Source organism: Nycticebus coucang, chromosome 2, assembly GCF_027406575.1.
Source record: "Nycticebus coucang isolate mNycCou1 chromosome 2, mNycCou1.pri, whole genome shotgun sequence".
Lineage (NCBI taxonomy): Eukaryota > Metazoa > Chordata > Mammalia > Primates > Lorisidae > Nycticebus > Nycticebus coucang.
Window position 1 is genome coordinate 110,251,548 of NC_069781.1, and position 25,426 is coordinate 110,276,973.

At 42.6% G+C, this 25,426-nt stretch overlaps 1 protein-coding gene across 4 annotated transcripts in view; it reads right to left on the reverse strand.

Annotated features, from left to right (window-relative positions):
- The window catches only part of SHC3 (SHC adaptor protein 3), a 197,727-nt gene that overhangs the window by 112,614 nt on the left and 59,687 nt on the right, over window positions 1–25,426 (reverse strand). For all 4 annotated transcript variants that reach the window (XM_053578739.1, XM_053578730.1, XM_053578722.1 and 1 more), the window contains exon 3: window positions 518–581. In XM_053578739.1, the coding sequence (XP_053434714.1) occupies window positions 518–581 (64 nt within the window). The remainder of the gene's footprint in view (window positions 1–517; window positions 582–25,426) is intronic.

Genomic DNA, 25,426 nt, shown 5'->3' on the forward strand with positions numbered 1-25,426 from the left:
AAAGAAGAGGTATTGGACATCTCTTCCTGACTCTGTTTTCAAGGACAGCATGTTGAGAGCTCACCATCAGCCACTGCGGAAGCATTTACACCACAGAGATTGGCAAATGCTACAAATTCAGAGCTCTCATTCTCCATCCCAACCCCAAGAGCTGATGTTAAACATTTACCAGCACACCCTTGAAGATATCTACCATGAAGGATTGTTATAATTAAGTGAATTGATGGATATAAAGTGCTTAGAGAACTTTCTGGACCTGTTTTAAGAGTTGTTGTTATTATCTTCTTCAGGGTTTAAGTCACAATGAGTGACCGGGAGACCTACTTCCAGGACAGTGACAGTTAACTGTCATCAGCCTCATAGGAGAAAGAGCAACCTAAGGTCTTTCTGCTTTTAGAAGTGACAAGAGTCAGGCCAGAGGAAGGGGACAATGAACAATTCTTTGTGAGTGGTGACATGACAGAGGGAGGGACTAAGGGAGGAATCCCAGCTAAGCACAAAGTGTTGAGGACAGTACCTTTCTCTTCTTGAAGGCTCCTTTGGCACTGGGCACAGCTTCGCAGACTCGGCTGATGGCTTCCCTTGGGAGGATAGGAAAAGAGATCCATTTTATCATGTGTTGATCAGGATTACAGAACCCAGGGGCACTACACTTGCATGACTAGAGAAAATACTGTCTGTTTATCTCAGCATAGCAAATAAACAGCTGCCATTTCAGGAAATCAGCCAATTTCTCTTCTAAAACTTAAAACTAAGTAAAACACAAACAGGTCGTCTCTGCCTGGCAGACAATCTAGTTATCTTTTCTGTGGCAGTTGTGTTTCAATAGTGTTATATGCACCAGGGTCACATCTTTTATGTAACGTTTGGCTAAGTTCCACTTTTTAAAATCAGCACCCTAAAATGTACTCTTTCCAATGTTCTCTTCACTTCTCTGGTGAGAACACTGTATGCCCACACCTAATCCATCACTGGTACAGATCAAAAAACCTGAAGTGAGTTAGAAGGGAATGAATTTGGTCTCTGAACTTCATCTCCAGCTTCTGCAGTAAATATTATAAAATCCAGAGGTGTTGGAAGAAGGGAAGGACCTCCAGTGGTGAAGGAGCCAGAGTAAGGTTATGTGTAGAGCGTCTGCAGGGCAGCACTGGCGAGGCAGCTACCACGGGCAGCCACCATGCATGCAGTGAGGGACCAGCGGGGCAGGGGTCTAACACACAGGCTGCACGGGGAGGAGAGCTTGGGGAGGATGAGGAAGCACAACACAATGGTAGCAGTGAAGACCAAAGGGACGGAAAAGGGATGCTGAGAGGCAAATGTGCCTGTGACTCTGCCTATGTGAGAAAAGGCTGGGAGACGGCCAGAGGTGGCTCCACGTCAGGGGCTCAGAAAGAAGCTGGGTGGAAGTCTCAACTCCTACGTGGAGGAGGAGAAAATAGCAGGACATAAAAAAAAAATAAATGGGGATTTGGAGACATGGTGAATGAGAAAGAAGATAATAGGTCCTCAGAAATGTTTTACAAACTTTCCAAGATGACTATTTCTTTAAATTAATTCTTGCCATCTAGATGAAAAATAACCACTGTCACAGTACAATGCTTTCACAGGAAATATGTTCATGGCAGGTTAGACCATTAGGACAAGCTTTCCATTTGCCCTTAGATTCATTGTAGAGAGTGAGGAAGTTCTGAGTTCAGATGCCAGGAAAACTGTAGAGTGAACTCTGAAACATCATGACTTGGAAAATGTGAAGGGAGAAGCAAATATTTTTCATGTTGATGCTTGCTTGTATCTACTTCATAATACTTTTCTGACTGTGGTTCTACCACAGAGATCAATCATGTATCATCCAAAGTACTTTCTAAAAGTAAATCTTATTGACGGCCAAGTTGTCTCTTTATAGAACTATGTGAGCTCCAGTGTCTGTATTTTATCTATTTACTAAAAAAAGGAAGGAAAGAAAGAAAGAAAGAAAGAAAGAAAGAAAGAAAGAAAGAAAGAAAGAAAGAAAGAAAGAAAGAAAGAAAGAAAGAAAGAAAGAAAGAAAGAAAGAAAGAAAGAAAGAAAGAAAGAAAGAAAAACAGTTCAAGACTAGGCACAGTAGCTCACATCTTTAATCCTAGTACTCTGGGAGGCCAAGGAAGATCTCTTGAGCTCAGGAGTTTAAGACCAGCCTGAGCTCTGAGCAACACCGAGACTTAGTCTCTGTTAAAAATATGAAAAATTAGCCATAGGTAGTGATGCACACCTGTCTCAGCTACTGGGAAGGCTGAGGCAGAAGGATCACTTGAGCCCAGGACTCTGAGGTTGCCGTGAGCTATGATGATGCCACTACACCCATGTGATAGAGCAAGACTCTATCTCAAAACAAAAACAAGCAGTTCAGTGAATCTCTACATTGAATTTATTACATTAAGTGATATATTTAGCTGAGAAAGACAGACAAATCACTGATGGTCACAGCAGGCTAGATAGATACTATAGGGTGGAGTCTCTCCTAAGTCATGCTTTAAATAGCCCTAAAAAGCATCAGTTATCCAAAAAGACACACAGGGCTGAGCAGCAGGCTTCTGCTCCTTCTGCACTACTTCCGGGGGAAGGAGATGGAAACCACACAGAGCCAGTAAGAAGTGCTTACAAAGCACTGCAAATAAGGAACCATCCCACCCCACACCTCCTCACACAGAACAGCAAACAAGGGCCTCAGGGCACATTTGCAAATGTGAGAAGTTTCAGGAATTTCTCAGAGCTCAGGTACTCAAGAAAAGTCCAGGGAGCCCTGAGAGGCTTTAGAATCCCCAAGGGGATTTTCAAATCAATCTGCTTTTCAGAAAAATGTTTCTCCTTCATCATTGGCATAAATTCATTTCTAATGCTCCTATCACAACATGCGTGTGTGCATTCTCATTTCAGCCAGGCTGATGGTATCTATTTCTGTTTGCAAGAGAAATGTGACATAACTATTAATAACTGTAATATTTAGATGCCTAAAATGGGTTACTTAAACTCCAAAATCTAATTTTAAATGGAACTATTTTCAATTTCCCTCCTTACTGTTTTAAGTGGGGTGCCTTTTGGTGAGCAGTACTGTTTCAATTTGTTCATTTAGCAATAATTATTTAGCTTTGTGTAATTCCATTTAATCCCTGTTTCAGTTCCAGGTACTAATTTTGCCCTGTTTTTAATAATAGAGATTGCTTCTTAACATTCTGTTCAGTATAACCTCATTTCTGTGAGCCAAATCATGACCTCAGAGCTCAGCTAATATGAAAATGGAACATTTGGCAGCCTCTGTGGTCATCTGAAAAAAACTGAAACCAGTCCTGCCCCAAATGCAAACCTTCACTTTCCTCCTGATTTTACCATTGTCCACTCTTCAGGCCAAAATTCTCATTATTAGGACCTATACCTTTCACTGTTAATGACAGTGTCATTGAAATGTAATATAGAATTTTAGAACTGGACTCTTTAAAATCATGTAGCACCATCCTTTTCCATCCCAACCTCACCACAGCCCACCCTATTGCCCCAAACATACGCATACTTTATAGACTAAAACAATAAAAAATAAAACAATAGAAGAGATAGATGATTTCTGCCCTTCAAGGTTTGTAGGTATTTAGTAGGGGAAGGGATAGCAAGCAAACAAATACATAAAACAACAAAATGAGATCAATTTCATGAAAAAAAAAATAAGGAGTGAGTCATGCGATGCCCGTGGTTACTCAGTAAGTGATGTGTGTTGAGTGGGCAGCTACCCAGGGAAAAAATGAGTTGAGCTCCTCTCTCTCCCCATATATGCAAATAAATTCTAGATGGATCACAAATTGAATGTGTTAGCAATGAAACCACAGAAGTACTAAAAGGAAATTGGGAAGAATATTTTTTAATTATTTTTGAGTAGAAGGATGATACAAAATCCAGAAACCATGAAAGAAAAATACTGATACACTCAATAGCATAAAAATTTACATACAAGAAAAAACACAAGCCCAGAGTGTGCCACTGGTCAGGACCAAGCCTCAATTCTAATAGCATTTCACCGTCAAGGAGAGAATTGCCTTAATGTAAATCAGCTAGGAAAATATCAAAAGCCCAATGGAGAAATGAGCAAAGGATATGAACAAAGCATTCACAGGGAAGGGGATACAAATGGCTCTTGAAAATAAAAAAAGAAAAATCTTAATTTTACTCATAACAAGAATACAAATCGGATCCTATACTGAAATTTCATTTTCACAGCCAAAAATGGAAGCTTGGTAATACTTTACGGGGACACAAGCACATGCACATGGGTTAGCACAGCCTCAGAAGGTGCCGTGTGATCATATCCCTAGCAAAATGGAAGATACACAAACTCTTTGTCCAGGAGAATGTTCACTCTAAATGTACTCGGGCTAGATGACTTGAACAACATAGGCCAATGGCAGCAATATTTTAAAAATATTTCTGGGAAATAATCAATGACTACCATTAAGACCCAGTTTACCAAGCTATGGTCCATTCACTAAATACACCACAATCTGTGCTTCAGAGGGAAACACCTGTGAGCCTTGTTAACAACTGCTCTCACCCTTCTGCATCCTTAGCCCCCTCTAATCACACTCCTGTCCCCCAAGTTGCTCCTACAAAATCTCCAGCTCCTTCCATGCCACCAAATGGAGTTGAGGCCCTAGCTGACCCCCAACCCCCAACCCCCAACCCCCGCCCAGTGCTTAGTTCTTTTGATGCCTCCACCCTGGTGCTCCTTGATGGCCCACTCTCCATCTGTGTGAGTTTCTTATCTCTCTGAGAGGTTCTTGAGACCCTAAATCTAGAGCCTCTACCCCTGCTATGAGCCCTGGGATGCAGAGCCCATCTCCTCCCCTGCTCTGTGTGACCTACACCTTGAGCAGGTACAGCTATAATCAGGGGCTATTTCATGCCCCTACCCTCTGCCCTTTCTGTTTCAGTGCCTCAGTGGGCTCATTGGATCCCTGGTCCAGACCAAGCTCCAAATCTAATCCACTCACTTTCACACAAGGAGAAGTCCTCCATCACCAACACATCATCCCCTTTTCCCTGCTTTTAGGAAGCAACATGTCCAGGCTCAGCAGAATAGTAAAGACCCTGAACTTCATTTAAAGTGAAAGCACTCCACCTCCCTTCCACGGCCTACCTAGGGCTGGAAAAAAGACAGTTCCTAACATCAGAGCTGCAGCTCCTGGCCACTTGGCAGAGTGGAGTCACTGTGGGGGTGGGGGGTACAGAGAGGTCAGAGGTCACATGGTTTCTCCCACGGCACTTTGGACAGGGCTGAGGTTAGTGGCTGAGTACTCTCACAGGCACTTTCCTCGCCTGAGAGGACATGGGTACCCCTGTGGTGAGGTGGATAGTGCCTGTTCTTCATCCCCACACATCTGCCCCTCCCAGTGTCCACACCAGGGGGAAGTTGCAGTCTTTTGGGGCTCACACTGCTCTGATCTTTAGCAGAAAGCCCCTGGGGTGAGGACACTTAGATGCCCCCACCTCCCAGATCAGCACCTCTGCCGGGCCACAGTGGGAGGATGGTTTCTCCCAAACACAGCCCCTCCTGCTGCAGGCTTGGCTCCTATGGGTTAGACACTGGTCCACAGCTGACACATGCCCAGAGTGTGCCTCATCTCCTCAAAGTCCCTCGTGCTATTTGAAGCTGACATTTGTCCTCTCCTCCACTGTTGGATTCACAGGGCACTAAGGATTTGCTCCTTAATTCCCAACCTGCTCACTTTATGCCTTTAGGGTAAGTGTTGGGAAAAGTGCAGCAAAATAGACCCTACTCCCCCATCTGTCCAAGTCCTCTGTGGGTGATTCAGCACCATAGCCCCTCATTTTGGAGGCCTGGAGTCCTATGCCCCTTGAATCTCAGGTAAAACAGAGCCATAGTCCCAATTTACCCTGCCGTTATCCCCAACCACCTTCTGTCCAAAGGGGTATCATCTTCTCTTGTCTCGATATGGCTTCTGCTGCAGGCCGCTGACCTGTCTTTGTTTCTAGCCCTGTCATATCTTATCCCAGAATTTTATGCATAATTACCATACTTGTTGCTATCTCCACTTCAATGTCTAAAAGTAGACACAAATTTGATATTTCAAACCCAGCCTTAATTTTTCCCACACCAAAAACATTCCTCCCCAGTATTCCCAGGGCAGAAAACAGTGCCACAATCCACCTGGTGGCTCCCGTCCCACACACAGATCCTGGGTGCCTTCCTTACCAGCCATATACCAAACCCACCACAGCCATGTCCTCCATGGACAAGGCAAGGTGGTCCATGCTGTCAAGAAAGCTACAGTGGAGGAGACAGGATAACACAGGGTGTGACAGAGAAAAGCCAGCTGTGACATGCTGTGTGAACAGCTGAGCTCATGAGTTCATCTTTCAGAGGACCCAGAGGTCAGTCAGTCACCTGGTCAGCAGAGAAGCCTCGGTGAGAAAGGACTTGGTTGAAAGGGGCAGTAAGGGATGATGTAACAAGAAAATACAAATGGGGCTTGGGCCAGAAAGGAGCAGAACAGGAAGGTGAAAGTGAGAGGGGCTGTGGTCAGAGGGACCAGATTTGCTTAGAGTTGTTGTGAAAGATGGGCAGAGGCAATGAGGGTTTGGATGCAGGTCTGAGAGGCATTTGGGATGCACTGAGGAGCAGGAATTTTTAGTAGGCACTGACATGGTAGAAATAGAGTGAAAATTATTCCAGCCACAGTGTACAGACAGATAGAAAGGGCTGAGAAGCCACAGCCAGGGAGATGAGCTGGAGAGTTGCTGATGTTATGAAAGCCCAGACTTGGGTGGTGAGAGCGAGCATGAAAAGAGGACCATTTGGAGAAAACCCATGAACATGCCTAATTACAGTGAGAGTCATAGAGAGTGGGACCACAGACGATTTGTTCTTCTGTCCTTGTCCAGTGGGCCAATGTCTCCATCCTGAAGCCATGAGACAGCAGGGGGCCATGTCTGAGAGCTGATGCACAGCAAAGACAGAGCCAGGGAGGCCAGCAGGCCAGGCAGAGGGTACTTGGGAGCCCAGGCACTAGGACCAGGAGTCCAAAGGCAGAAGGACACTCGGAACTCCAGCTTCTTCCCAGTTTCATCCACACATTAATAGTTTCAGTTTCCCCACACTTGCACATTAAAGTATTCCAACATAACCAAATTATGCGGTAAAACTTATGGAGTCAAAAATTAATTTTAGGCATCAAAACAACACTAACCTTGATTTTCAAAAAGTCATTTCACGAGGACTTGAACCACTCAATCCTCTATGTTCCAAGCATAAGTAAAGAGCCATGAATTTCAAAATCTGTACACCACTTGAGAAATCAGCAGGATGCCAAAGCAGCTCCCATAATTCATACCTTCACAATCACTTGTATCACTGTTATTCCAACATTATCCTGAGCCCTCAACACTTGATTTACTCTGAGAATGTGTTTAAGCATACACATTCTCAGAGTAAATCAATAAATACTGGTTGATAATTATTGCTAATTAATTTATAAATAAATACTGGTTGATAATTATTGCTAATTAATTTATAAATAAATACTGGTTGATAATTATTGCTAATTATTAAACAGATGCAAAAAAAAGCATCCTATAAATTCTCATAAAAACTCCAATGAGAAACCTAGAAAAGAGATTCCTTAGCCATGCAGAAAGATATATCACACAAAAAGATAAGCTCTTGTGATAAATATGTATTAGCCAGAAAAATTAAATCCCATCAAAAGGCTAAAATTCCTTTTATGGCTTAAATAACGAACTAGACAGGGTGCCAAGATGGCAGAATAGAAGCAGCCTGCACACACTGCTCTCACAGAGAGCCTTGAAGGAGGTGAGTGAATATCCACAACCAAACCAGTCACTGAAGAGAGAGCATTACAAATCAAAAGGAAAGTGACAGGAGGCACCCAGAGTGAAGGAGAGGAAAGAAAGGCAGGCTACTCTTTGGTTTGAAAGTAAACAGGGAAGGCGAGTACAAACAGAGGAGAGAATCCCAGGGCTTCACAGTCCCCCCACAATCATTGCTTTTCAAGCTGTGAAGGGGACCCTCTACTGCAGAAGGCCAGAGGACTGACATAGGAAGCTATCTGGAGACTGTGAAGTGGCACTGCTCCAGAAAGCGGGCACAGTGGTACCCACTGGCTCTGGGTACTGTAGTTGGCTGCTTTTTAAAATCCTAGACACAGAGTGCTGCCTCTACCCAGGAGTCAGTTAAGTTGCTGCTGCCTCCTCATCAGAAACCTGAGCATTTGCCATGAATCTTATGGGCAGGAGTCACACATCCCCACTGCAGCAGAGGGACCTGGGAGGGCCAACAATGGGCAAGGCTGCACTGGCCAGCTGGTACCTGGCTGACAAATGGTGCTGCCTATGGATCTGGATAAAGAAACCCTCCAGCCAGCACAGACCATCATTTGCTACCACCCACACACAAGGGTGGGGTGTACTCCAGCTCATACTTACAGATCTAATCCAGACAGTCTCAGCCCAGGCAGGCTGACAAATGCCACTGCCCACAAATCTGAGTGAGCAACTCTCAGTCCGGCTTGGGCTGACATTCATCAGTGCTGTCAGAACTAGGTGGGTAATACACTCACTCTGCAATGCAGCTACCACCAGTGACAACCACAGGGGAATGGTGAGGCAGGAGACACAGGAGAGAAGCAATGTTAAACAGTCAAGGTGCATCCACCCATCTTATGCTAGTTCAGTCCTCCAGAGCTGGACACAAATGTCCCTCCAGAGACTTCCCCTTCTTTGCATGAAGTAAGAAAGTTCCCAGGAAAGGAGAACAGTTGCACAACAAGCTTATCTTTTTTTGAGCTAAGAGAAGAGATTTCAAAAGTGTAGGAACTAAAAAAAGAACTCTGACAACATAAAGAAACAAGCTATTTTGACACCTCCCAAAGGATCACAATAGATCTCCAGCAGAGAACTCTAAGTTAAAGGAAATTGTCAAAATGTCAGAGATAGAATTTAGAATATGAATTGCAAACAAGATGAATGGGATTGAAGAGAAAGTTGAAAACCCACACAAAGAAACCAAAAAAGAAAAAAGAAAAGGTTTCAAAATGTGAATGAAAAAAATGAAAAACTCACTAAAGATACAGACAACATAAGAAAATATAGAACTTAAAAAATGATAGAGTCAGTTAGGGAATTTCAAAATACAACAGAAATTTTCAACAACATTCTAAATCAAACACAAGAAAGAATCTCAAAGCTTAAAGGTAAGCTTTTTAAATTAACTCAATCAGTCAAAGATGCAGTAAAAAAAATGAGCAATCATTCACAAAAGTATGGGACTATGAAAAATTGGCCAATATAAGAATTATAGGTATCCCTGAGGGAGAAGAAAAAAAGCAAAAAGCATGAAAAACCCATTCAAGGGAAGTACTGAGAAAAACTTCCCTGGTATCACCAGAGATTCAGATAAAGATTTAAGATGGTCATTGAACACTGAAAAGATTCACAGCAAATAAGACATCTCCAAGACACAGGTCATCAACCTGGCCAAACTCAAAATGAAAAAGAAAACTGTATGAGCTGCAAGATGAAATAACAACTAATCTACAAGGAAAACCCATCAGGCTAACAGCAGACTTCTCAGAAGAGGCCTCACAAGCCAGGTAGAATTAGGACCCCATTTTTAGTCTTCTTAAAGAGAACAGTTGCCAGCCACCAATTTTGTATCTTGCAAAACTAAATTTCACAAATGATAGAGAAAGAAAGACTTTTTCCAGACAAACAAACACCAAGACAATTTGTCACTACTAGACTTGCCCTACGGGAAATACTTAAAACTGAATTATACATGGAACAGTACAATAGAAACCCACCAGTATAAAAATAACCAAAAATCAAAACTCATAACTCTTATAAAACAGTAACATAAGAGAGAAAACAAAGCAACTAAGTATCATTCTATGTGGTGAACAAAATAGTATCTCACATATAATACTAATATTGAACGTAAATGGTTTTAATGCTTCATTTAAAAGATAGACTGGCTGAATGGATGAGAAAACATAACCCAAATATATTCTACCAAGAAACCCTACTAACTAGCAAGTATTCTCATAGACTAAAGGTAAAGGAATGGAAAAAAATATTCCACATGAATGGAAACCAAAAGTAAGCAGGAGTAGCTATTCTCCTATCATATAAAATATACTTTAAATCAACAATAATAAAAAAAGAAGACAAAGACAGTCATTATATCTTGATAAAGGGAGCAATTTAACAAAAAGATATAACAATCCCAAATATGTATACACCCAACAGAGGAGATCTCAGATACATAAAACAAATTCTACTAAAGCTAAGCAAAGAAATAGACAGCAGCATCATAATAGCCAGGGACTTCAACACTCCACTGACAGAACTGGATAGATTATCAAGGCAGAAGATCAACAAAGAAACACTGGACTTAAATGGTACTCAAGAACAAATGGAACGGACGTTTAGAGAACATTCTACCCCCAAACTGCAGAATATATACATTATTCTCAGCAGCATATGGGACATTTTCCAAGATAGATTGTGTTTGACCACAGAACAATTTGAAAAATTAAAATAATACCATGCATTTTCTCAGATCACAGTGGGATAAAACTAGAAAGAAATTACAAGAGGAATTCACAAACATTCACAAAGTTCTGGAAATTAAACAACCTGATGTTGAACAATTCTTGGATCAATGATGAAATTAAGATGGAAATCAAAACATTTTTCCAGGTGTAAAGAGAAATATGACATAAGCATCTAAAATCCATGGGATATAGCAAAAGCAATTCTAAGGGGAAATTTCATAGTCTTAAGTGAGAGACAGAGAGATCACAAATTAACAACCTAATGTCACAACTCTACAAATCAGAGCTAAATCGATCATAAAAAAAGAAATACATGCATAATGAAGCTAAAAGCAGAACTATAAGTTGTGGAATCCTCCCCCCCAAAAAATACAAAGAATTAATGAAACAAAAAATTGGTGCTTTGAAAAGATTAATAAAATCAACAGACCACTAGCTAGGTAAAACCAAAAATAGAAGAGAAAAGACTCAGACAAACTCAATCAGAAATGGATAAAGGAGATATTATAACTGATACCACAAAAATACATCATCTGTGACTACTATAAAAACCTCTATGCACACAAACTAGAAAATCTAGAGAACATGGATAAATTTTTGGAAACACACAACCTTTCAAGCTTTCATCAGGAAAAACTAAGAAATTCTGAACAGACCAATAATTAGTAGTAAGATTAAAACAGTTAAAAAAAAAAAAAATTTGCCCAACAAACAGAAGCTCTGGATCAGACAAATTCACAGCCAAATTTTATCCAACTTACAAAGAAGAATTGGCACTTATTCTGAAACTGTTCCCTAACTCAATCTACAAAGCCAATATCAACCTGATACCAAAGCCAGGAGAGGATACAACAGAAATAGAAACTATAGACCAATATCCTTTATTAACACAGATGCAAAAATTCTCAACAAAATGCTAGATTTGGTTTGAATTCAACAAGTACTTCAAGAAGATAACGTATCATGATCAAGTGGGTTTCATCCTAGGAATACAAGTACGGTTTGATATATTCAAATCAATAAATGATCCAGCACATAAACAAAATATTTTTTAAAGACCATACAATCATCTCAATAGATGCCAAAAAGGTATTCGATAAAATCCAGCACCCGCTCAGGATAAAAAGTCTCAGCAAACTAGGCATAGAATGAACATAACTCAACTTTTAAAAGACATATTTGGCAAACCCACAGCTAACGTTATAGTGAATAGGAAACAGTTGAAAGCATTTTTCCTGAGAACTGGAACAAGTTAAGCATACCAATTGTCACTACTTGTATCCAATAGTACTAGAAGTCCTACCCAGAGCAATCAGGCAAGAGAAAGAAATAAAGGGCATCCAAATCAGGCAAAAGGAAGTCAAACCATTCACTTACCAGTGATATGATATTATAACTGGAAAACTCTAAAGACTGCACCAGAAGATTCCTGGGATTGATAAATAAATTCAGTAAAGCCTCAGGTTACAAAAATTAATGTACACAAATCAATAGCATTTCTTTATACTGATAACAGTCAAGCTGAGAGTCAACTCAAGAACTCAGCATCATTTACAGTATCTACGCAGAAAATAAAATACTTGGGAATATACTTAACCAAGAAAGTAAAAGTTCTCTACAAAGAGAACTACAAACCACTGATGGGAGAAATCATATACGACAGAAACAAATGGAAAAATAGCTTATGCTTGTGGATGTTAGAATCAACATTGTCAAAATGTCCATACTGCCCAATGTGATTTACAGATTCAATACAATCCCCATCAAAATACCAATTTCATAGTCCACTAGAAAAACAATAATTTGTAATTTGACTCTTTAATTGGAACCAGAAAAGAGCCTCCATAGCCAAAGCAATCTTAACTGAAAAGAAGAAATCTGGATTCATCACCCCTTACCTGACTTCAAGGTATACTACAATGTTACAGTAACCAAAACAGCACAGTACTGATATAAAAGCAGACACAGACACTGAGGGAATGTAGTAGAGGACCCAGTTGGTCATGACCACAGAGACATGACCAACTAATCTTTGACAAAGCAGACAACAACACACAGAGGGGAAAGGAAGCCCTCTTCAATAGATGGTGCTGAGAAAACTGGATAGCCACATGCAGAATAATGGAACAGGACCCCTTATCTCTTGCCATATACAGAAATTAATTTAAAATAGATAAAAGACTTAAATGTAAGGCATGAAACCATAAAAATTCTAGAAGAAAATATAGGAAAAACTCTTGTAGACATTGGCCTAAGGAATTTATGAAAAACATATAAGTAAACAGCAATAACAAAAATAAATGGAACTTAACAAATACACACATACACACTGTGGAGCACTACTCAGCTATAAAAAGCAATGAAATAATCTGTTTTGCATCAACTTGAATGGCATTATCACCCTAAGTGAAGTACCTTAGGAATAGAAAAACATCATCACATGTACTCTCTAATAGTGTGAGCTGAACAATGGGCACAGGCAGGCACTAAGAGATGTAAGAGACACTGGAAGCCAAGAAGGGGGTTCAGGAAGGGGTGCAAGAGTGAAAACTTCCTGCTGTGTACAATGAACATTATTCTGCTGATGGGCACACTAACCCCCCTCCCCAGTGTGAGCATTATGTAGGTATCCATGTAACAAAAACATCTGTACTCCCTCAATATTTCGAAATTTAAAAGAAATAACTAACCAAGTTCACTTGAGGTCACAAGTGATATCACAGACATCTTCATTCGACAGATCAAGGACTTGCTTTATTCTTATGTACATTGTCATTGAAATTTTTTATCTCCTTTAAAATTCTAACAGTTGGTGTAGAAAAATTCTTCTGCTTCCAAATCAAATACTTTGAGACGCTGACACATCAATCAAGGGGAGAAATGCATACCTCTTAATTGTTCCTTCAGTCAAGTGCAATTTCATAAATGAGCCATGCTATCAGACAATGATGAAGGAACCACCAAGCCATGCCATGCTCCAGGGAAGATGATGCCAAGGTCTACAGAGGCCCATTGAAGGACTGGACAGGGCTGGACAGAGCTGGACAGAACTTCAAGCCTCTGTCTGCCCTTTGGAAACACACACCAAGAAAAAAAGAGGGTCCCTTGCCAGACCTTGCCTCATAGCCTCATATTTGAAAGGTAAAAAAGGCACCTTTTGTGCCTCTTTTACAGATAAGGAAATTGAGGCCCAAAGACATTGACATGTCCATGGTCATACAACTAGCAAGTGCCTATGCCTGGCTACAGCCCAAGGAGGAATCTCACTGCCACAAATCCAGGGTCCATACAGTGGGGCTGTGGGATGGTCCTCAGAGGTACCACTCTCTCTAAGCCTGTTTTCATGTCCCCGGCAGGGACACCCACAGCATGGCTTGGAATCTTAGAATCCCAAGAATCGTTGAATCATACAAGACCTTTAAAGTCCTCAACACCAATTCAGATCCACCAGGGAGTTTGAGGGATATGTGTAGTTGATTCGTGGGGACCAGAAACCAGAGCTATGATGTCAGCTCTGGTTGGAAGTTTGCAGATAAACAAACTGTGGTAGACAACAAGAGCAAGAGTGCTCAGTGGGGAGAAAGACCAGACCACCCACACACTCAACACAAAGCAGCCTAAGACACCAGCCAAAAGAGTGTGTGCTGTGTAAAATTCCGTTTATACATACAACACCAGAAAAGCAACTAGTCTATGGGAAGAAAGCAGATTGGGGATGTTGGTGGTGGGGAGAAAGCAGGAAGGGGAGCAGCGATTACAGAACACCTGGGGTGATGAAGGTCCTTTGAGTGTGGCAATGGGGTCAAGGGTGTACTGGTCACAACTTTCCAAATTGTACATTGCTAAAATGTGGACTACAATAGTAACAGAATCCTCAAAAAAGTCATTTTTAAAAAGCCACCTTGCCTTCGTGCTGTGATGTCATACCATGAAGTTCTACATGATTTTTAATCTAAGTAAAAGAAAAAAAAAGTCACACACAGTCTCATGGATCCCCATGCCACTCCGGTTAGACAGGGTGTCACAGTCTGCAATACGGGTCCTGGGGGTGGTCGAGAGTGAGGCTCTAAGGCAAAGTTCACGCAGGCCCTTACTAACAGTGCACCTTCAGGAAAGTTACTTAACTTCCCTGAGCCTGAACGTCTCCATTGTACAATGGAGATAAAATAAGGCCATTCTGCAGATGAAAGGAGGTGATCAAGTATCATGGTTAGCTCAGATCTTGGAGCAGAGAACAGACCTCCTCCATCCCCAATCAGTACACAAAGCCCTTCAGAGCCCCAGAAAGCCACCCCCAGCCTCCCCTCTGGCACTGGGGGATGGGAAGGGACAGTGTCCATTTCAAACGTGCTGCCATAGAGGGCTCCTCCTAATGCTGAGCAAACCTGCCTTCCTTTCCCTTCCCACCAAGTCCTCTGCCCTGTTCCAGCACCACGCAGATCTGAAGGCAGTGCTCAGTCCTCTACAGAATCTTTTCTTTCCACAAGGGATGGTTCTCTGGCCACCTCAGCTTCCTAGCTGCAAGCACACCGACCTTCTCAAGGAAGTGGCCAGAACTCTACCAGACCTCAGAGGCCATCTTCACAGATTTGGCTATAGTTCTATTACTACTACTTAAAACTGATGACTTGGGCAAACTTATGCCACTCTGTGCATGCACCAAGAATTTAGAGACAGCTAATCTTACCCAAATCTTCTATCCCTATAGAGCAGTGGTCCCCAAACCCCTTGTGGTACTAAGGACCTGTTTCACAGAAGAAAATTTTCCCATAGGCAGGGGTGGGGGCGATGGAACGGGGGACAGAAGGCAGAGCTCTAGTTGTTATGGGATCAAAGGGGTGTTAGCTGCAAGTACAGATGAAGCTTCCCTCACTCACCTCCTGCTGTGCAGCCTGGTTCGTAAAATGCCATGGATGGGGATGAGTCCAAAGCTCAGAGTTTGGGGACCACACCTACAGGGGATATGATTCAGCGACTGCCCCCCTCCTGAACTAATGTGGGCCTTTGGACACCTAAGGGAAGGAGTTCGTATTTTATGTACTCAATTCCATCGTGTGAGTGTTCCTGACTCTTCCAACCTAGGGGTTCTTTTGTTACCATCCAGCATCTCCTGGATCCCTTCCACCAGCTTCTCACATCAACTGCCATTTATCAGCATTTCCCAACCTTCCAATATAAATTGCACAGAGTGAGGGGCAAGTCTCAATCCTGCCTCCACTTCTGATGCCATTGCAAGCCCCGGGTTGTTCTGTCTGTGCTTCTGACCGACCCGCCATGAATGGGGATCCCCACAGTCCCTCCCTGGGTTTGATTAATTTGCTAGAGCAGCTTACAGAACTCAGAGAAATACATTTATTGGCTTCTTATAAAAGATATTCCAAAGGATTCAAATGAAGCAATGAGTAGGGCGATGTATAGGAAGGGGGTGTGGAGCTTCCATGAGACTCCTATCCTGGCAGCTCCCCAAATCCTATTCTCTTGGATATCTTGGGTATCATTGGTTATCATTACTAGCCATGTTTGATTAAATCACTGTCCATTGGTCACCAAATTAACCTTCAGGGCCTCCCTCCTCCCCAGATGTTGGGGTGGGGCTGAAAGTCTTCCCAGTGACAAGCGCCATCCTGAAGCTTCCTAGGAGTTTCCAGACAACAGTCAAGTCACTGACATACAAAAGACACTCGCCACTGAAGTCACAAGGACTTTAGGAGAAGGAAGCCAGAAAACTGGACAAAGACTAAATACATATTTCACAATACACAATATCTACATCGAAGCTGCTTGTGCATGTTGTTATCCTTCAGGACTGAAAGAAGAGTTTTTAGTTGTTGAAGGCCTTTGAACTGATCCTAAGACAGATTTTATACCTATATAAATAGATATTCATATACATACATATGAGGCCAACAGGGTAATCTCAAGTCTCCCCAGTGTTTTACTAGGTACACCCCCATCTGTGTGCATACGCAGGGGCTCCAGGCAGCCCTCACTGCCGTGCACAGATCGTCAGGAAGCCCACAGTAGAAACCCAATTGAAACTAATTTTTCTATTTTCCATCAAAGAGGCTACAATGAAGTCAAGCACATAATAGTAAAATTGTTGTCAATAAACAAATAGCAGAAGCTTGTTCACCCTAGGAACCTAAGTTATGCTTCCTGACCCCTGAGGGACTCTCCAGCACCGGCCCCTCCGTTTGGAGGAAGGAGTGTGGAACCACTCTGTGAGACTAACCTGAGCCACTTAAAACAGATCAGAACCTGTGGCAGAACCTCAAATTCAGGCTCGTGTACTCAAAGCGCAGCTAAAGCCAAACACTGGGACCCTGGGGCCCGGAGATAGAAAAAGGTTTATTTGATTTGGCAAAGCAACAGGGCAGGAGAGCAAATCTCTCAGATCTGTCTTTTCCGCAGAGGTGAGGCTGTAAGTTTTTATGCAGGGTGGAGGTAAGGTGGGGGAAGTCTTGTTTTTAGTCCCAGATGACACCTATAGTGAACAGGCTTCTGGAGTCAGCAGCTGGCAGCAGCTCTTTTATTCCTTCTGCCACACCAACTCTTCGCCTTCTCATGACCCTGGACTCAGCTTTCCCTACCTGATATGGAAGAAACAGCATCAGCAGTTAACAATGGTTGTGAGAAGAGGGGTGCTGGGCAGGAAGCAAGTGGTTAGTGTGAATAAACAATCAAGGGTCTCGTCCGATTTTACCTTATTTCAGTCATGAAAAACGGTTGTGGTACTCTCCATGCCAAGCTGTGAGCTCATCCGGCCTCTGGGCTGCTGGGGGAGGCAGCTCCTCCCTGTTGGGGGAGGGGGTTGTTTGCCACCCAGTACCCAGGCAGCCAGGGAGAGAGGGCCCCCACATGCCAGCTTCTTTTGGTGGTCCACGTCACTTGTCCAAAAATGCCCTCCTTTATCAGCATTTTAAGTGTTTATAACAGCAGTCCCCAACCTTTCTGGCACCAGAGACCAGTTTCGTGGAAGACAATTTTCCACAGATGGCAATGTGGGGGAAAGGCGGGGAGGGTTCAGGATGATTCAAGTACATTGCATCATTACATCCCCATCTCAGATCATTAGGCATCAGATTCTCATTGAGAGCGTGTGACCTAGCTCTCGCACATGTGCAGTTTACAGTAGGGTTCATGCTCCTGAGAATCTAATGTGGCTGCATTCTGACAGGGACAGAGCTCAAGCAGTGATGTGAGCAATGAGGAGTGGCTGTAAACACAGATGAAGCTTCCCTCACTGCCCCACTGCTCACCTCCTGCTATGCTGCCCTGTGCTGCCCAGTTCCTAACAGGGCACACACTGTTATACCACAGGTATATAAGACAATTACCGGTTATTATTACTATTACTATAAGCTAACTCTAGAATATGAACAACATGGAACGCACAAAACCAAAGTATAACTTTCTAGAAATAAATGCTCCCCAGACACAATAGTTTTGTTTTGTTTTTTTTTAAAAATAAAACCTTTAATATCAGGGAAAAGGTACAACAGAATCAGCAGAAAGGCCAGCATAAGAGAGGAAGGAGTGCTCACTGAGGTGTGGGGAGATGTTGATGGCCAGCCAGGGAGGACAGGCAGAGTGGAGGGAGGGGAGAGATGGAGAGAAAGCAGGCGAACGTCACAGCAGAAGTGTTCAGAGTCGAGAAGCCCAGGGGAGGCCCCAGCAGAGGCTCCAAGGAGCAGCAACAGGAGGAGCCTTTCTGGGCAAGAGCACACCTGCAAGGCAAGAGAGAAGATCCGGGTTTATTCTCGTCATCTCTAAGCGGTGTTAATCCTCTGCAAACCTTCCGCTGGGAGGCGCACTTCGTGTAGCACTATTTAGGCAATATGCTCAACCTTGTGGGCCTGCTCTGTAGCAGAATCTGCCTGTGGTGGTCTGTGCATTCTTGGGTGGTTCTACTGGAAGGCACAGCAGAAGCCTTCTGTTCTGTCCTAGACCTTATCTCTGACCTCTTCCTGTCCATATTAGTGGATTTCTATGTGGATGTGGAAAGAAAGTCCCTCTGATTGAATTGGGGGAGGAAAGAGGGCATGAGAGAACCTTAGCAAGAGCCTGAGTGACACAAAATGTGCCTGATGGTAGGGTGCTGTGTGTAAAGGTGACTTTGGAGTTAGGAAGCAGAGCATGAGGGGCAGTAGGGATCTGGGACCAGGAGGCAGGGTGTTCAGCACTTGGAAAACCTGCTCCAGATGCTAAAACTCATTCACCTCACAGGGAGCCAGCCCTGGTCCAAGGGAAGGGGGTACCCAACCTTGTACTCATGGTGGCCCAGAGACAGCTGCCAGGTTTTCTGTCCCTTGACTCACTGAACCACCAGACCTAATGTGCAGGAGCAAATGTTCCTATTTGGGAAAAATAAATCATCGTAAAAGGAATTAAACTCAGAAAATGTTCTTAACTCTGCCCAGAATTGCACAATATTGGTGGAGTCAAAATCTGAATTTAGGTCGTCTAGACTGCAAAGCCACCTTTTTGCAGGTCCCAAGTCTTCTCAGGAGCACAAGGATGGAGAGGGATGAGGGCTGAGAGGAGTCCCTGACTGCCTTGCCTCAGTCAGTCCACATGATGGCCCAAGAATTGCATTACGCTCTTCTTGAAGGGAGCAGGGAGGAGGCTCCCAAGGGCAATAGCAAGTGAGAAGCAGAGCTCATGGGTGCTGGGACTCCCACCTGGAGCCCACCTGAAATCATGTGCAGTCAGCGGCCACAAGGGCGGTGTTCTGAGAGTTGGGACCAGCTTTGCAAAGCATGCCAGGCAAAGCCCCCACCCTCTTGGGAAACTCTAAGCACACCTGCCCTGCCTTTAACAGCTGCCTATCCTCAGGCCCATGGACAAACGCCACATGCATCAATACATGAAGCCCTGCAGACAGTATCTCAAGTGGTTTTTACAGCAGTATGATGGGCAGACATTGCCCTTACTCCTAGCTGAGGATGTATGTTATCCCCACCCATTTCTCTCTCCTCCAGAGGCAAAAGTGATCTAGTACATTAGCCATGACCATGAAGCCAGCTCTTCTACTGGACCCCTCTGTAACCTGAGAAAATGAGACTAGGTGCACAGACCGATGAGATGTGACCCAGCCAGACATGACCTGATGCAGCAAAGGCAAGACCTGGGGCCTTCAGGTGTAAGGTCAGAGATGGGCAGCAATTCTGCACCTGAGCACAGGCTCAGCCCCTGCAGTCTTAACCAGGTGCTCTGTTAAGAAGGATGCTAAAGTCACTGGTCAGTGCCACACCTGTCACTTTAATGCCACCTCTGCAGAGGAGGTTGCCTTAGGAGGCCTGGCCTGCACTGGACCTTTCAGGCAGAGGCGCCCACAAGATGGTAAGAGAGGTGGGGTTTGACCCAAGTGGATGAGGACCCACAGTGGGGAACCCGAGAAAGCAGGCAAGAAACCAACATGAGTGGCATAAACGCTGGGTACTATGACCTTCCTTAAAGAGACTGAAGGAATAAAAATTGCTAGGAACTAATATAAGGGTTTGGTAATTTAGAGGAAAACAAAGAACAATCTTCTCTCTGATAGAAATGGAAATTGGGGTGGAGACATTCGGGACACTGCCGTAAAAGACATCATATAGCAAGTCGAGCTCACCCTGGGTGAGGAAAAGTAGAACACTTTATTGAGACATAAAGCAAGATCTGAATAAATGAAAACTCACACCATGTCCCCAGATATAAGGATAGAATGTTATTAAAATGTAAATTCTCCCCAAATGAATATAACTATTTAATTCAATTATAATTGTAGTCCTAATGAGATTGTTTCGTGCTGAAGGATATGTTAGAATACATAAGAAACTTCAAAAATTGTGAAGAAATTTTCAAAAACAACAGGGAAGAACAGCAAGGCATATCATGTCCTGCCCAGTAATAAACCTGACTACAACACTACCCATGTCAGAATGTTAGTTATTGGCACATAAAAAACAAAGGTATCAGTGGACTGAAATAAAGTATTCAGAAATAGTGTCAGGTGTGTTATATTTAATTTAATATAGGATAAGGTGACACTTAACACAGAAGGCAGATTTTGACCTAATTTGCTATCTTATTACCTGGTGTTAAAAATTAAGATATAAAAAGTAAAGTAAATGAAAATATTAGAAGACCTATTTGATCTACAGTAAGAAAACTACACAAGACAGGGAACCTATAAGCCATAAAGAAACAGTGGATAGATGTACTCTAACATTTTTTAAATGTCTGGCAAAACATTATTGCCATAACATAAAATATACAAAATTGATTAAAAAAAAAAAAACACACAGAAGAAGAACCCAATAGAAAAGTGGGCACATGGTCACATGATTCATAAAAAAAAAGGGGAGGGGAGAGGGAACCAACCAGCAAATAGAGGTGAAAATGCACACAAAAAAGACTCAAGGCAAAGCAACTTATTGTTTTGATGGGAAAAAACTGGCAAAAATTGACAACACTAATGTCACTCAGTGCTGTGAAGTGGGAACAAAACACTGCTTTCCTAAATTGCATGGGATGGTGTGAACCTCAGAAGTCATCACAGCGGCCCTGACTTGGAGTCTGTCCCTACGAGTCAACCCCAGCACAGAAGGGTGCAGGAGTGTGGGGAGTCCTCACAGCATTGCTTTGCCCCGCAAAACAAAACAAAATTGGGAATTATTGACTTTATTATCATGTAGCCATAATGATTTACAGCTAAGAAAAATAAGGATTTAGACCCAAATCTATTGATCCATTCATGTAAAAGGCAAACTGCAGAGTAATCTGTATGGTATGATTCCCATTTTTAACATAAAAGAAGGAAGGCTCATTTTCATGTATGTGTGTGCCTGTGTGTGAATACAAAAAAAAAAAAAGACAGCCAGTGCGGTGCCTGTGGCTCAAAGGAGTAGGGCACTAGCCCCATATACTGGAGGTGGTGGATTCAAATCTGGCTCCAGCCAAAAACTGCAAAAAAAAAAGAAAGAAAAAAGACAGTCAGCAGCCATTAACATTAGTTACCCTTTAAAAAAATATTTTTTTATTGTTAATTATTAGGGGTCCATAATAGCTGTACAACACTTGGTACCTTTATCTTTTCTTCTGTTTCTCTGTCTTGTTTGACTTGTTACAATAAGCATCTATTGTTTTAATAATTCAAAAAGAACTATTTTTAAAAAGGAACAAAAAAATTAATCCAGGTGGTTACATGTATCAGTGGTTCATTCCTTTTTATTGCTGAGTAGTATTTTACACACCAAAATTTGCTTATCTCTTCACTAGTTGTTGGACAGTTGGGCTATAGTTTGAGTCTATTACAATAATGCTGCTATAAACCTAGGGATACATGTACTGTAGCTGTGTTTTTATTGCCATGCCGTATGGTAAATTAATACTTAACATGTTAATAAACTGCCCTTCTGTCTTCCTAAGTGCCTGTAGCATTTTGTAGTCCTAGCACACACAACACGCAGCCACATGGGTGACCCATCAGCATTGTGCTGATTGAAAGAAGCCAGATACAAAAAAACCTTATATAGAATGGTTCCATTTTACAAAACTCTAGAAGAGGCAAAATTTTAGTGTTAGAAACTTCTGTGGTTGCCTAAGGCAGGTTTGGGGAAGGCTGCTGACTCCAAAGGAGCACAATGAATTGTAGGGGGTGCTAGAAATGTTGTACATCTTGACCGTGTTGTTAATCAAACAACTGTATGCCATTACCAATATGCTCACAAATCGCACATTTAAGATCAATGGATTTTATTTATGCAAATGAGAGCTTCATCAAGCTAGGTAAAAAATTATGATCACAGAAACTTTTTTTATGAAATAAGAAACAACATATTCTTTGACCCTCCAATAGCATACCGAGGGACATGTCCAGGAGAAAAGAGTGCATGGGTGTACCAGCAGGCTCTCTCAAGAATGTGCATGGTATTCACATGCACATTCTATGGTATTCACACTCACTGGGTTGCTACTGGGGAACCGAGAGCTAACCATGGGGACAGACAACACCATGAAGGAAGAAGATCACACAGGAAAGGTGAGGAAAAAGAACATGTTATTGTGCCCAGATCTCAAAATCCCCCCCACAAAGACCACCAGGGAGCTGAGTCCGATGCAAAAGCAAAAGGGCCTTTTATTGCAAGTTCAAACTTGGAATCCCAGGGACTCTGCTGCAACCGATCTGAGCCAGGAGCCCCGAGCTCTGGAGCAGGGGGTTCTTATGGTCCTGCGCAGCAAGTGGGCATGCACAGCTTGAAACAAAGGGGGCGCTTCTGGATTGGTTAGGTGGGAGGTCCCTGATTGGTGGGCGGTTGTCTCATGATTTCGGGGAATTGCCTGGGCTTGTACTGAGTGAAATGGCAGAGAAAGCGAAACTTTTAAGATGGCGCTGGTCTGGTTCTTTCAATGTCAGACACAAGGATAGGTCTTAGGAGAACCTCTCCAACAGACCTGTAAGCGGCCCTGTGGGACTGGTCCAGAGGTGGTTTGGGGCAGAAAAGCAGGTGTTTCTGCCTGGGTGGGCACAGGCTCTTTCTCCAGGCTGGAATGTTCTGATGTGGGGACAATTACTTGGGTGCATATGTAAAGCCCCAATGAATAATGCATTTTAGATTAAGGTTTGCACACTCTGTAAGGGGCATGTTATACCTTAACAAATTAATATTGAAATTGACAAATAGAAGTAAAAATAGCAAAACCACCAGGCAGCAGTCTTGGGATGTAATTTACTATGTCACTAGGAGCCATTATAGCATTTGAAACTGGAGAAAAATAAGTTGAAGGTGATTTTGGAAGAGGAATGTGACATTTTTCAGAAAGCCCTGGTGAGGGAAGAAGAGTTGGTATATTCTTAGGGAGCAAGAATACCCCAGCCCCTGTGGCAAAGCGACCAGGAACACAAGAAGTATTTCAAAGACAAGCACACACAATTTGGAGACAATTCCTGGTGGCTAGGCAATGTCATGGCAAAGAAAGGAAGATTGTAAAAGCAGTAAGAACAACCACAGCAATAGTGTTATTTAAGTTCACAGTCCTATTCTGTGACTTTGAGATTAATATTTTAATACTGTAGGGATCATTATGACTTCCACTGTATGGGTGAGAATCTGAGACTATCCAGAGGGTAAGCAGCCTGTCTGAGTCACATAGTGGGCAGGGGAAGTCACAAGTGGATCTAGTTTGCTGCAGAAGCCCAGCATGCTGGAAGGAAGACAGAGAGCTCAGATTAGGACTCCTAGTATTAAAGTCATGAACAAACACCCCCACTCAAGAGGAGACCGGATGCCAACTCACATGCTGAGACACTCTGGGATGATAAAACAAAAGATCTTTCCTGCTAAAGCCACAATGAGATACCATCTCACATCAGGATGCATATTAACAAAAATCAGAAAACAAGTGGTGGTAAGGATGAGGAGAAATTGAGCCTTGCACATTGCTTGTGGGAATGTAAAATGGTACAACAGCCATTGTGGGAAGTGTTTTGGTGGCTTCTTAAAATATTATACATAGAGGGTCTTTATCTGACACAAGCAATCAACGTAACTTGGTTCTTTGTAATCCTCAACAACAAAAATAAAATGTTAAACACAGAATTACCATATGATCCAGCAATCTCACTTTCAGGTATACAGCCAAAAGAATGGAATGGGAGGCTCACACAGATATTTCTACACCCATGTTCATAGCAGCACTATTCACAATAGCCAAGATACAGGAACAACTCTACTGTTCAACAGCAGATGAATGGACAAGCAGAATGTTATGTATACAGACAATGGAATATTATTCTGCCTTACAAAGGAAGAAAATTCTGACACATGCCTTAAGAACATTATGCTAAGAGAAAGAAGCCAGTCAAAAAAGGACAAAGGCAGTAATTCCACACATATGAAGTTGCTAGAGTAGTCAAGTCCATAGAGACAGAAAGTAGGACAGGGGTCGCCATGGGGCTGAGGAGAGGAAAAAGTGGGGAGTTGTTTGATGAAGAAAATTTTGGTTTTGCAAGATACACAAGCTCTGGAGATGGGTGATGGTGATGGTTGCACAACAATAGGAATGTAGGCGATGCCATTGAATTGTACACTTAAAAATAATAAATGGGCCAGGCATGGTAGCCCATGCCTGTAATCCTAGCAGTCCTGGAGACGGAGGTAGGTAGATTGATTGAGTTCAGGAGTTCAACACCAGCCTGAGCAAGAGTGAGACCCCGTCTCTACTAAAAATAGAAAAACTAGGCGGGCATTGTGGTGGGCACTTGTAGTCCCAGCTATCTGTGAAGCTGACGCAAGAAGATTACTTGAGCCCAGGAGTTTGAGATTGCTGTAAGCTATGATGCCATGGCACTCTACCCAGGGTAACAAAGTGAGACTCTCTAAAAAAAAGAAAAAGAATGATGAAATGGCAAAAGTTATGTGATGTATATTTTATCACAATTTTAAAAATAAATAGCAATTAAATGAAAGCCTACGCCTCCCCCCAAAAAATCAGTCCTATTAAAGCCAGGCACCAAGAGCTATGGACAGTCATGAAGGCCTTTGCTGCAGCCTGATATGAAGCTCTAGCACGCCGAAAGGTTCATATTTCATAGGTTCATATTTTCCTTTCTTCATTCTGAGCATAATTAGGCCTTCAGTATTTCCTGTCATAGTCATCACCATTTTCGGATGTGTTTTTATGCCTGTAATGATAGAATTCCTGCCTGAGGCTATAAGTAATTGAGCTAAGGCACTTTCAAACCTAGGTGACATGTTTCTCATGGGACATCCCAGGCGGTGTCCCTCAGCACTCCCTGTCCTCCCATGCTATTAAAAGGCTCTGTGAGT